Source organism: Cydia amplana, chromosome 3 (genome assembly GCF_948474715.1).
Source record: "Cydia amplana chromosome 3, ilCydAmpl1.1, whole genome shotgun sequence".
NCBI lineage: Eukaryota > Metazoa > Arthropoda > Insecta > Lepidoptera > Tortricidae > Cydia > Cydia amplana.
Window position 1 is genome coordinate 14,853,159 of NC_086071.1, and position 14,728 is coordinate 14,867,886.

General features: G+C 36.4%; 1 protein-coding gene across 1 annotated transcript; it reads left to right on the top strand.

The window, feature by feature from the left end:
* The first annotated feature begins 352 nt into the window (after window positions 1-352).
* Window positions 353-3,460, top strand: LOC134662694 (esterase FE4-like). The gene is made up of 3 exons (XM_063518967.1): window positions 353-562; window positions 1,179-2,443; window positions 3,199-3,460. Exons 1-3 carry the CDS (start codon window positions 353-355, stop codon window positions 3,458-3,460), a joined length of 1,737 nt encoding a protein of 578 aa, XP_063375037.1.
* The last annotated feature ends 11,268 nt before the right edge of the window (window positions 3,461-14,728 follow it).

Consider the following 14,728-nt stretch of genomic DNA (forward strand, 5'->3'; position numbering starts at 1 on the left):
TATAGGCATCAGTTTATTGAAACAAACAAAAAAGTTATGATTTTTTTTCTCAAGAAAAAACTGTTTTTTGGCTCTCCTGAAAAATCGCGTTTTGTCCGTTAAGCCCAAGAGCCTACGGTAGTCGATTATGTAAATGTATGATTCCTTTATAATATTTCCATTAATATTACATGCGTACCTGTCTAATTGATTTGAAATAAGCAAAATTTATGTTCATCATGAATATCAAAATTCAATATAAATTTATACATTAGGTATACATCAATAATGATTGTTAATTTTTTATCTTATCATCAAGATAATAGTATGGAATTACGTTAATTTGGGCTAGTTTTAATTTACCTGCGGTAAAATGAGGGTCAGGATATCCGTCATTCTGAGTGTAGTATTATTTGTAATTAATAGCGATGGAGCTGTAGTCTTTCCTGCAGACGAGAATGTGACGTACCCTGAAGTGCATAGCCCCGTAGGGCACATACGAGGACTGCGCGCTGAGGACGGAAACTACTCCATGTTCATGGGAATCCCGTATGCGCAAGTTGATCCCGACAATCTTTTTGGGGTGAGTACAACTTGAATTTGGAAGTGTTAGTCAAAATATCGAATACTTTTCTAAATCCCTAAGGAAATAGTCATTTGTTTTACAAGGGGGTTGTTGGGGGGGGGGGCAATGTTGTTGTCTAACCCCTCGTGCTAATATCCCCTAATAGTAAGCGAAACATTCCAAAATTGTTCCACGAGCATTGCAAGCAGTTCATAAGGTGGAGTATTGACCGTTACGCGGTTTTCAAGGCACGAGAGTTAAACCAACAATATGTTCTACCATACCTTTGCGAAGAAAATACTATAGCAATATGTACGCGTATAATATGGATACTAGATACATTATTTGACTTACATGTTAAAGTTAAATTTATATATATATATATATATAACAAATAGTTATTCATTATTAAATGATATGGGAACATTGCCAGGAGACCAACCATTTACTTAAAAAGGATTATTTGCACTCTTGAGGATAAAAATTAATTTTACTATCTGAATTTAAATAATAACAGAGCATTTTCGAGCTGCTGTGATAATATAATTGTATTGTATGGAACCCAGTTTCCCTTGTCCTCCCTCTTATTGGATTTAAATTTAAACTGAAATGTTACATCCATTTTTTTTTTCAGAATGCAAAACCCTACCCAACGTTTGAAAGCACATTTGACGCATTTGACGATTCGTCAATTTGTCCTCAAGAAGAAGAGTTCAATTACACTATCGTGGGATCCCTCGACTGTCTTCATATCAATGTGTACGTGCCGGACTCGGCCAGCGATGACAACCGCTTACCAGTCTTTGTTTGGATATTTGGAGGTGGCTTTTCCATAGGTTTCCCCGGCAAATTCTTGTACGGACCCAGTTTTTTAGTTAGACATGATATAATTTTTGTGACTATAAACTATCGATTGGGGCCGTACGGTTTCATGTGCTTGGATATTCCTGAAGTGCCTGGCAACCAAGGATTGAAAGATCAAGTGATAGCGTTAAAATGGATCAGAGATAACATTGCAGCGTTTGGTGGAGACAATACTAGGGTAACTATCGGAGGAAATAGTGCAGGCGGGATGGCTGTAGATTTTCATTTGTACTACGGCCAAGATGAAAATCTTTTCCACAAAATGATTGCGCAAAGCGGTGTGATTTTGGTTGCGGGTACAATCGGCCGTCCAGATTCTAACGCGCCGTTTGAATTAGCAAAGCATTTTAACTATAATTCAAGTGACATCAAAGACACATTATCTTTCCTGGCTACAGTAGATCCACATGAACTAATTGCAGCAACTCGTGAATTTGAAAGGTCAAGTTTTATTCCTTGCATAGAAAACGAATTTGAGAATGTTGAAAGATTTATAACAGAACATCCGCTGAACACTAATGTGCCAAGAGTAAAAGACATTGAAGTTTTAATTGGGTTAAACAACGAAGAAACGTATATTAGTATTGCCATATTGTCTGATATCACGTTTCAGCTTGCGGATTTTGTACAAGATTATATCAATCAGAACTTTGATTTTGAAGATGAAGATGAGCTTTATGCCCAAATGCATGAGATTGTAACTCACTTTTATTTCGGTGACGAGGATATATCTGCCGAATTGAAGCAACAGGTCATAGATTTGTCGGCTGATTTTAAATTCAACCATCCAATTTTAAGGACTGTTAAGAAATATTTGGAAAATGGAGTGCAAACCATGTATTTGTATATGTTTTCTTATTCGGGTGGGAGAAATTTTTCTAAGCATAGATTAAACATAACAGGGGGTGGAGCAGCTCACGCAGATGAGCTTGGGTACCTGTTCGACGTTTCTTACATGGATAAACCGCTAGATCCTGAGGACCAATTGATTGTTGATCGCATGACAGAATTGTGGGCGAACTTTGTCAAATATGGGTACGTATAATATTTTTCATTTGTATTTACCGTTTTAACCTACAGGTAATCGTTTTTGTTAAACATTGTCTATTCAAATTCTCATACATAAGGAAACAAGAAAACACATTTAAGTAATATAATAAAACTTACAATTTTAGCCAAATAATGCACTTTCATTTGTTTTAAATAATATTCAGTACTTAACTACTTATGGCGTTATTCATAAACGGCTGCTAACTAAATCTGGTTGATGATCGTCGTTTATGTCCCTATCTGTCGTTATGGGTTATGCCATAGAGGGACATAGGGACAAAAGACGATCATCAGCTGATTAACTTAGCAGACGTTTATGAATAACGCCGTTAGTATTCAGTTGCCGAGTAATATTTAGTTTAGGCTTCTCACTCATATGTGGTCACCGACTGTACAGTCAGCATCAATGGTAAAAGCATAAAAAGAGTTGTTTCAGAGACGCTGAAAGAACTCTTTTTATAAATAAATAAATAAAATCGTTTAATTCAGACTAAAAAGTCCATACATGGTCCGTGCTAGTTAGTGGGCGCTCGTTATTTTTTTTATTTACACATCACAAAAACATAATATCTACTGGTATCTATATTATTTAGTATGCTAGGTAGCATATATTCCCACGTCCTGCCATACACGTTTACGTACTTTGGTAGAATATATCTAGGTTTAACAACTGTGCTACGTAATTTTTTATGTCTATGTTTTTTTCTAATAGGTAGTTTTATTCTTACTTTACTTCCCAGTAATCCTACTCCGGAACCAACCGAGCTGATCCCCGTCGTGTGGCAGCCGGTGTCCCGAGACAAATGGCACTATCTGGAGCTGGACACAGAGGTCCGAGTCGCTTCCAGGCCCTTCCACGCTCGCACGGCCTTCCTCGACCTCTTCTACAAGCAAAACGAAATCTATCAGAAAGGCTACACGGCTGAACCTTCGTCGGGAAGCAACCTTGTTCTAGATTTAAGTTTACCCTTAATGTTCTTGGTGTACTATTTTCTGCAATAAGCTGTAACCCTGTAAGTACCAACTTGATTTTTGAAAAGGAACTTTTTTAATGTCATTATTTTCAAAACTATATTTTAATAACTTCATTACTTTCCGTCATTCTTTCTGTTATCCCTTTTGCGGGTGGTATACTTTTTAAGGAAATGGATTTTAAATTAATTAAATTAAATTAAAATTCATTTATTTCAAGTAAATGTGTGACTCGATCATTAGTATAAAATGTAAGTAGCAACATATCAACATTAAACAAACAAATACAAACATTAAAAAAACGCTGAGATTTACTTTTCTTGTATTTTAATAACATGCCTTTTTACAAAGTTTCAAGTCCCCCAATTAAAAGAGTGTTCGATCCCGATACTGTTCATCCCCTTTTTCCTACCTTAAAACTTTCACCCTATATTTAACCCCCTTAGGGGTGGAATTAATAACTAAATCGCTTCTTATTTTTTGTTCACATTATATATGTAACCTGATGTGCAAATTTCTACTTTCTAGCGTTTGTAATTTTGGCTTTGCGTTGATGAGTCAGTCAGTCAGGACATGTTACGGATTTATATATTTTACACTATATTCATATAATATTATACTTTGACTGCGGATTGTTACTGTGATTTTTGTGCCACTTTGTAACTTGTTTCTGTGGCAATAGATACAAAGACTACGAAGTGCCACGGAAATCAAATTCCTTGACTGTAAGCTACATAAATGTATACTTACTAGTGTTATGTCTGTTCTTGTAGGTCAATTTGGTCCATAGTGACATATATTCTTACTTATTGGATAGGATCGTTCCAATATCTCGACCTGCGGCCAATGGTGTGCAAAATTAATGCTCTCCAGTTTTTGACAGGTCCCTATTAGCCGTGGAAATTAATAATCTTGAGGGCAACTCTAATTGGCACAGATAATATATTACCTATTAGACAGCAGCACATACCCAAAGAGTAAAGTAAGTATACTGGGTCAACCAAATCTTGTCAGTAAATAGGAACAAAAAAAACTATACTCATCCTTTTCTTTTGTGTGCTAGTACTAGTGTTAGACAAAGATAGTATGATTCTCTCTGTCTATGTTTGAAATCAAACAGACCTTTGACACACTATATATCTCATACCTTCAGGCTTCTAACGAGAAAAATAGTAGTTTGTGTTACAAGGGATCAAATGATATATTTCCATTGAATCCTGAAGGAAGCGATGGATTCTACTAGAATCCATCGCTTCATTCCATTAAGTAGAATCCTGAGCGTAATAAGGGATTCAAGTGTTAACGCCCAAGACGAAATAATTTTGATACCGTGTGACACATACTGCTTTTCACATCAACTATAAGGAAAATAAAAAAAATCTTAGTGTTGACACAATCTGATGCTTAAACAGATTATTTAAGCTAAAAAAATAATGTGCAAAAAATGTAAAAATAGAACATAAAAGTGCTACTTTGATCCCTCCTAGCAGGGAGGAAAAGTGCCACTTTGATCCCTCCTAGCAGGGAAGAAAAAGCTCTTTTCCGAATAGGTGGTGTGAAAAAGCAATTATTGGCCAGCAAAGTAGATAAAAAGGTAGAATACTCTTATTTGCACACCTGAAAAAAAAGTTTTTGAAAAATTGAAACTAATTTATTTCTCGAGAAGTTTTAATTATTATTTTTTCACAAATATGAATAATGGCCGTAGTCGCCGTAGTGCGCCTCAAACCATGATTCCAAACACCGGTCGGTTCGCCTAAAATATTATACCGATATGTAGGTATTTTAGCAGCTGTTAGGTAACTTTTTAGGAACGTTAAGAGTCACACGAACCTAACCTAACGTCTAAGGGGGCTAAAAAGAGGGTAAAAGTTTTTAAATTTAAACGCCACTACATATTAGAGATGCTACGAATATTCGGCAACTATTCGGTATTCGGCCTAATCGGCCACTTTGCCGAATATTCGGTATTCGGCCGAATGTTGGCTACTATTCGGCCGAATGTTGCCTACTATTCGGCCGAATACCGAATGTCTGTTGCACCTACTTAAAAAGAAAAATTGCACAATAAAAATAACCAAAAACTATCTAGGTATATTTAGAATGTGTTCTTGGAAAGTTGTTAAATACGAAGACCCTTTTTTGAGCAATTGTTGATTAAAAAACATTTTATTTTTATCATGAGTCTGTTTTGTTTGACTCTATTAATTAATGCTGTTCAACAAAAATATATCTAAGCTAACGTCATCTAACGTTGAGCTTTGTTAGCGATCAGTTTTCATATAATTGTGACTCAAAATTTTCGCATGTCATGCCGAATATTCGGTCGCCGAATAATAGGTATTCGGCCGAGAGAGGGGCCGAATATTCGGTATTCGGCCAAAACCACTATTCGGGGCATCTCTACTAGCTTACATACGTATATAATCGGATTAGATATTTTCTTTTAGCAACGAAAACTAATACATATGTAAAACTATAGAGTAACTGTAACAGACACTGAAATACCAATGTTACTTGAATGCCAATGTCAAATTTTAAAATGAGACCGTAAGTTTAATTGGATGGGAGCGGCTTCTTGGCAGCGGGTTAGTGTTACTCTTAAAGAATGACTCACGTTAGACCGAGCCGGGTCCGGGCCGTAGCTTCCGGCGCTTCGTTATCTATGGAAAGCATCACGTGATCATCTGTCATAGAAAAGTAAGCGCCGGAAGCTCCGGCCCGGACACGGCCCGGTCTAACGTGAGTCATCCTTAACAAACGAACCCGTCTTTCAAAGGTCTTGAAATAGTGATTACAGTCAAGTGACTTTAAATAAATAAATATTCAGTTGTAGGTACATTACACTTATGCTTCTGAATAAGGCTAACATGTCGCCGGTTGTTTTACTTTATTTATAAAATGCAGTTTCCAATGAGTTCCCAGTGAGTGCATAAGTGAATGCGGCGCTGGCGGCGACGCAAAGGCATCAAATAAAACGTCCACCTGGGCGGACATTTTAAGAACTACTCTTAGTCCGGGAGGTGACCTCGGAAGCCGCGCGTCATCAGAACTCAGCGCCACCGTACAATCAAAATGACATTCTAAAACCACATGCTAAAATTGTAGATTTGTAATGAATTATGTACATGAAACTTGGCATGAACACTGAAGCAATTTTATCCGTTTATATTTATAAATGTGGCATCAGTAGGTATACCTATTTGTTGCACAAAATTATAATACAAAGCATATAACGAATAGAAGTTACACTCGCAAAACTTCTAATAAGGTCAATGTGGCTAATTCCGTGAATTCCGTCATAGGGTCTATTCCGTCCATTAGCGCTTTTCTCGAACAACGAACAAAATTGATAAATTTATCGACAAAGCAGTGATTGCTTTTAGTTTCAGCAATCAAAAGCAAATGGTTTTTTCCTACGATTTAAAATCTAAGAAATATAAGCTCGTGGACGAAATAGTCCCTATGACGGAATCAACCTCATTTACCTTACCAGACATATGTTTAATTTTCAGTCCAAATGTCAACATTATCGGTTAAGGTTTTCAAGATATTGTAGATTTTATTAACAAAATCCAAATTTGATGAAATTTTCTTTTATTCAAAATTTGATTTCATTTACGTTGGAAACTATAACAATACTACTACAACATACTTAATACTTAATTTCAACACGCAAAATTATTCTCGTTTCCAAGTGACTCCCGGTCCATAGTTCTTAGGTGGCGATCCGGTAGCATTTCCTACCGCTCATGTAATATTAATACCTCGCCTGAACTAGCAATATATATTTAAAACCTCTCACAGAGTGAAACCACTCAAATGCTTTTTGAATTCACTTTGTAATTTTAAATTCTGCAACACGATGCAACTACAAAGTAGTCATGGTGTTTTTTGTAACTACATATTTATGAATTTTTGAATTAAATCTGAACCTACAACTACTCAAAAAAAGTATTCAACTCATTCAATTCCCAATTTTTATTAAATTCATGTCTTAGACTTTTACACTTACCTAGACAAGTAATGCCAAACGGCAAATCTGCCAAAAGTGAAAACGAAACACGATCGATGTGTGCATACCTACGAGTCCTACGACGCTCGTGTTTACGCTCAGCGCCACGCCCAAATATACACAATTAATGCTGGTAGAATTTATTTATTCCTCCGAAAGTAGTATTAAGTATTTAAAGAGTAGTATTTAGTATTTATATATCCTGTCATTAATACCTTTCAAAGTCCTGTACAACCCATCCGAATCTCTCTGAAACTTTTACATATCTGGCTTTATTTATTCCTCCGAAAGTAGTATTAAGTATTTAAAGAGCTACATAATCCTGTCATTACCTTTCAAAGTCCTGTACAACCCGTCCGAATCTCTCTGAAACTGATGGCAGATGGTAGTGGTCATCGCTTGACATTGAATGTGAACCTTACTCTCGCTGTATGATATGCTAAATCTTTTACAGTGCGCGATGTAGGTACAATTTGTGGAATAAGTTTCCATTGTCCCTTAGACCTTAGACAGATCCAGTCGGTAACATCACTCAAGAGAAATTTGTATAAGTTGTGGCTCTCCAATGACTTATAAGTTTGTCTTTATGACATTGTATATATTTTGTATTATGTTTAACGTGTCTTAAGTATGTATATTAAAGTCTTTACATACATTAATACATTACATACAATTTGCTACAGCTACAGACCTTGCAAACACCTACGTCCACACTTAATTGCTGAGCCGTTCGCGTCAGCTAAATACTCATGGATCCCCGAGTTAATCAGCCTTACAGTTCGTGGATGTCACAGCCTCGAATGACTCCCTACGGCCACCTTCGGCCTTCCTCAGAAGAACCTAACAGCCAACCTGCTTCCCCGACATGCGGCCTTTCACTCCACACCACAAGTTTACTACTGCGTGGCCGAAAATGCATCCAATTTACGCCTAACTGCGGAATGGGGCAAGCGAGAATTGACAATCAACGTGTGATGTATCGTCCAGTTTTATTTCTGCAATTTGTTAAGTGCTTTCTGAGTGACGGCAACAATGGCGTGTAGCTGGTAATACTAAAGAGTCGAGTAGAAATTGGAAAGGCTTTTACTTTGACTTGCATTCGGCTAGCAAATTAAAGTGGATTTTAATTTGCAGTTCGAGTTGAAGTACATTCATAAATTGGAATGTTTCAGTGTAAAATTTTCTTCACTTAAATTGTTTACTTTAATGCTCTGGAATGCTTACTGTTTGATCTGACTAGTTTCAGATTCGTAAATTTTACTTTTTACTTACCTATCATGTAAAACAATCCTGATATTAATCGCATTCTCAAATGTACCGTCTTTGCATCTAATTACAAGTCAAATCGCGTGGTTCCGATAACAAACTTCCATACTTGGGGAAACCCGACAATACCTGACTCCCTATTAAAAACAAGACACGTAGCGAATTAAAGTTAAGGCGAAATTAAGCGTAATCAACATTAATAAGAAAGCCGTGCCTGGAATAGCAGACGGTAGAAGGTATGTAATCTCATCTCCACATTAAACGATATTAAATCTAAAATGCAAATGCTCACGTCCTTTCTGTTAAGAATACTGGGACCTAAGCGGCTAGAAGCGACTACTGATAATGAGTTTCAATGGTTTAAGATAATCTCTGTCATGATATTATTTTCACTAGCAAACAAGTAGGTAGCTGGTAGATAAACTTACAAGCAGTAAATCCACTTTCGAGATGCGTCAAATTAATAACCAATTTTGTATTACATACAGTATTTAGGTAGTATTCTAGGTGAGCCTTAGGAGGTTATACGTCACATTTTTAGTCTAGTAGAGACGTCTCTATTGGTTCAATGCCTTGCATCGGTCGGCGGAGCATACAGAAGTATAATCTACTAATACGTCCAGTGGAGTATACGGTATATTTCTAACTAAATCGCCTTAAGGAAAAATCTTAAAGTATGAATGCTTAAAAATGCTCATTTCCAGTTCATATTCATACATCTGTCGCCGGTGCATTACAGGAATAATCTACTTACTAATGCGTCTAGTTGAGATGCCATCGACGGTCTATTTCTAACTTAATCGCCTTAAGGAAAAATCTTAAAGTATGAATGAATGCTTAAAAACGCTTATTCCCAGTTTATTTTCTTACATCTGTCGCCGGTGCATACAATGCCATCGACGGTCTAAATCGCCTCAGGAAACATCAAAGTATGAATGCTTAAAAACACTCATTTCCAGTTAATTTCCTTACATCTGCCGCCGGTGCATTCAGAAGTAATCTACTAATGCGTCCAGTTGAGATGCCATCGACGGTCTATTCCTGGCTGGATCGAGGAACACCGCTCTGTACTTAATTCGGGAATGCCATTCAAACAAACTAGACTGGAACTGCTTCATCCGCAGGAGAACAACTTTGTGCAATAGAGATTCGGATTTATTGGTAGGTAGGTAAATGGATATAAAAAACCGGCCAAGTGCGAGTCGGAGGGTTCCGCACCATCAACAAAACATAGAGCAAAAAAAACAAGCAAAAAAAACGTCACCCATCCAAGTACTGACCCCGCCCGACGTTGCTTAACTTCGGTCAAAAATCACGTTTGTTGTATGGGAGCCCCACGTAAATCTTTATTTTATTCCGTTTTTTAACCGACGAAAAAAACGGAGGAGGTTCTCAAGTCGACGCGTATATTTTTTTTTATGTATGACCACGCATAACTTTTTACAGAGTAGTTCGATTTTAGGGTATTATTGAAGGTTATACGAAGTTGGTCCCATATAAATTTGGAAAAAAATCCAACCTTAAAGGTAGGAAAATAGGAAACTAAAAATGGAAAAATAAAAACTTTTTACAAAAAAAATAAAACTGACTTCAAAAAGGATGAAATAAAATATTATTATTATCCTTTTTGAAGTCTATGCGTTACCAACTGATATGTTTGAAGTCGGTGCCAAGTTAAGTAGTAACAATACCAGTCAAAAATAATCAGCTTTATGGCTATAAATCCCATTTTTGACTGGTATTGTTACTACTTGGCTTGGCACCGACTTCAAACATATCAGTTGGTAACGGATAGACTTCAAAAAGGATAATATTTTATTTCATCCTTTTTAGTATTTGTTCTTATAGCGGCAACAGAAATACATCATCTGGTTTACTAATGAATGGGCCAAAAACGTTTCCCAAAGTATCACATCCCAAACTATGTTTCCCAAATTATCATTTCCCAAAAAAATGTTTGGCAAAACAACTTATCGCAATTTTTCAGTTAGCAATAGTCTTTTTTGGCAAGTTATTGTTTAGCAAATAATTACTTGGTCAAGTTTCATTTTACCAAGTATTATTTAGTCAAATGTATCATTAAGCATAACTTACATGTCCCAAAATATTACATGGCATACAATTTACATACCAATAGAGGGCCTGCAGTATTTTTATTTGTGCTTTCATTTGAAATACTTTATCATTTTGGTTATGTTTTACACAAACGGATGTAATTTGTTGAACCGTGAACATATCTGCAATAATATTTTAGAATTATATAAGGACCTAAAATCCAAAATTAAGGAATTAAGATTCAGTAATCAATGGGATTGGCCGGTCAAAGTATTTAGCAGATGGCGCCAGCATAGATTGCTCCGTCAATCCCTAGAATTGTGTCAAATTCTTGTTTTTTATATAGAATTTTATGCCCTAGATGCCAGCCCTTTAAGCCAAATCTCATAGAACTCAACTAGAGAAGGGGCAAGCCCCGGCAAGCTATGATGGTGCCATCTATGCAAACCATTGACAGTTGCCAATCCCATTCAGTGTAGTGTAACTGGTAAAGCGGTATCCAGACGGGATGATCAAATCGATCGATTTGATCAGAAATGAAATTGACTTGATTTTGACATTTTGATGATTAAAAATTTAATAAACATAGTAATTTTGTTGGTACTGCATTGTACCTACTATAACTTAATTTATGAAGATTACCCCCAATCTGCATTACACAGAACTGTGATTTTTTTGTATTATTTCCAGTCAGAATCACGAGCTCTTTTGACCCTAATACGAGTAAAAAGTGGTCCCAAAATTTCATACAAATGCACCAAAAACTTGTGGACATTTTTTCTCAGTAAGAATGGAGAAAGCTACTGATACTGAGTAGAAATATTATATAAATTCAAAATTCTAACAGAACGAATTTAGGTTCAAATTTAAATAGAGATGCCTATTTGCCAAATTTGCGAAGTGACAATTTGAGCAAACATCTTTTTGGAATATAATATTAGCCAATAAAAAACGTTTGCTAAATAAGTTTTTGTCCTAATAACATTTGACAAAGTAAAATCATGCCAAATGATAATTTGACCAAATAAGTTATATGCGAAGTGTAACTTTGCTAAAGGTTCCTTTGGGAAATGAAACTATTGCGATAAGTTTGTTGGGAAGTGAAATTTGGCGAAATGTATTTGGGCCAAACGGAAGTACACCACATCATCTGTGAAAATTTCAACTGTCTAGCTATCACGGTTCGTGAGATACAGCCTGGTTACAGACGGACGGATGGACGGACGGACAGCGGAGTCTTAGTAATAGGGTCCCGTTCTTACCCTTTGGGTACGGAACCCTAAAAATTAAAAACATTTGGGGCATTATCTATGAAAAGGGACTTATTGTCGATGGCGCTTACGCCGCACAGCGTCGCGCGGCATTGTATTTATATCGGAGCATCGTTAATAATGGCGTAAGCGCCATCGACAATAAGGTCCCTTTTCATAGATAACGTCACATTTAGGCTAATTCGGTGTAATGAATATTTCACGAAATGATTTGTTTGCTATAGTTAAGTACGTAACTCAACTCGGTAAGCGATAAATGCCTGTTTGGTGCAGCCTGTGGTTTAAGTTTAATTTGATGACAGTGTGTTGGCAATTTTAAGATTTGGTGTGGGTGTGGCACCGACTTCAAACATATCATAAAAAGGGATTATGTTTTAGTTTGTCCTTTTTTAACCGAGGAAGAAAACGGAGGAGGTTCTCAAGTCGACGCGTATAATTTTTTTTTTATGTATGACCACGCATAACTTTTTACAGAGTAGTTCGATTTTGATAATTATTATTTTATTGGAAAGGGTATATCCCGAAGTTGGTCCCATATAAATTTGGAAAAAAATCCAACCTTAAGGGTAGGAAAATAGGGGATGATTGATTTTTCACTCACCGATTGTAATAACGTATGACCACGCATAACTTTTTACAGAGTAGTCCGATTTTTTTCATTCATGTGTCGCGCTCTTAACAATGCGTTAAAACTAAAAATAGAAAAATAATAAAAAAAATACAAAAAAAAACCGACTTCAAAAAGGATGAAATAAAATATAATCATTTTTGAAGTCTATGCGTTACCAACTGATATGTTTGAAGTCGGTGCCAAGCCAAGTAGTAACAATACCAGTCAAAATGAGATTTATAGCCATAAAGCTGATTATTTTTTGACTGGTATTGTTGAAACGCATAGACTTCAAAAAGGATAATTTATTTCATCCTTTTTGAAGTCGGTTTTCGAAGTCAGTTTCAAACAAGTTGTTAGGTATCCATTATTAGCGTCCGGGTACACAAACGTTAAATATTCTCTCTATAACTCGTCCACTACTAATGTGTGTTAATCAACCAAGCAATGCAATCATTACTTCTTGGAAACTAACTCTAATTTCAGCTGATTTCGCGTCGGACATACTAAAACCATTTTTTTAATTTTAGCATCAAAGGATGCTTGAAGACCGATTCTAATTTAACAACTGTATCGGTTTTATTCTTGTTTTGATTAGACCTTAACACGCACACGCTGCGTATGTGAAATGCAATGAAAATCGTGTCATTAGGCCTTTCGTTTGCACTTCTTAGTGCCAGCCATCATTGGTCACAGCATCTTTGCAGATGATAGTTGCAGCTACTAGGTATTTTGAGGACGTACGTAGTCTAGAGCCTACATCGACTGCGATGACTATATAGACCAATGCTGCCCTCCTAAGGTAAAAGGCCGTATTTTAAATATTTTATAATTATTTTGGACATTTTTATTTTTTATATTCTTAATTAATTTGACTGATTTTTACTTTACTGTTTACTCATTTCTATTTTATATAAAGTGGTCGTTTTATATTATATTACTGTTTTATTTTTTAGATTATTATTCTATTAATTATTATTATTGATATTGTGTTGTGACGATCTTTTTGTGAATGCATTTTATTTTGACATGTAAAATTTAATGTACATTTTCAATAAAAAATAAATGAATCTAATCTAATCTAATCTATTTTCATATAGTGTTCTTTGAAAATACGGCCTTTTACCTTAGGAGGGCAGAATGGCCGTTCGGCATTTCTTGCCGCATCGATCACAGATGTGTCTTGACTCCTGGGGTGGTCCAGCAGCTCTGCGAATGATCTGCTTAAGGTGGTCCAACCAGAGCTTGTCGTTAGGGTTTGCAATCCGGATCCGAAATGTATGCAATTATCCGGATCTGGATCCGGATCCGCGGATCTTCCCATAAATTTCGGATCCGTCGTGCAAACCCTACTTGTCGTGCTTTGCCATGCCTTCCCGCAGGTTACGACGCCACTCTGGCACAGGGCAGACACGCCATACATCAAAAATGATTTGCGTTTATATGTGTGCGCGGCACGTCTGTACACGCGTCATTGAGTTTCTGACGGAATCTCAGTAGAGCAACTTACGCACACATTCATGTCGCGGCCTGTCGCGGGACTCGCGGGCGAGAGGTAATCCGAATCGGGGCGGGGCGGTGCGTGTCCGTTCTGTATGATAATACTACAGTAGAGTCCGGTTATAACGACGCCCAAGGGACCGCCGATATTACGTCGTACTAACCGGACGTCGCACTAAACGAACTGTTAATTTTAATATATATTTTTAATCAAAATAATGAATGACATCATTTTGTATTTATTAATACTTATGCGACAAACAACGAAAAAAAAAACATTTTAATTCAAATATTCATTTACGTTAGTATTACAACACTTTGTCTTAAATGCAGAGACTTGTGTGTTTAGAAGAAGCCACTTTTGTAGGTTCGCGTACTCACTCATCATCCGCAAATTACTCGAATCCCGTAAAATAAAAAGTCGTAATTTTTAGCGATCTAATCAAGGTGACAATCGTACATCGACAATCAAAAAATAAATAAGTTTTTTCTCAAACATTTCAATTTTGACTCAAGCCTTTATCGCGGACTGTTTACTTTTGTTTCAACAAGCAACCTATACTCAATTAAGACAATTCTTA

Excerpts from the sequence above, each read along its gene's own strand:
- LOC134662694 (XM_063518967.1), top strand. The coding sequence starts at position 353 with ATGAGGGTCAGGATATCCGTCATTCTGAGTGTAGTATTATTTGTAATT. Across the intron at positions 563-1,178 it reads ATCCCGACAATCTTTTTGGG|AATGCAAAACCCTACCCAAC; the intron begins GTGAGTACAACT and ends TTTTTTTTTCAG. Across the intron at positions 2,444-3,198 it reads GCGAACTTTGTCAAATATGG|TAATCCTACTCCGGAACCAA; the intron begins GTACGTATAATA and ends TTTACTTCCCAG.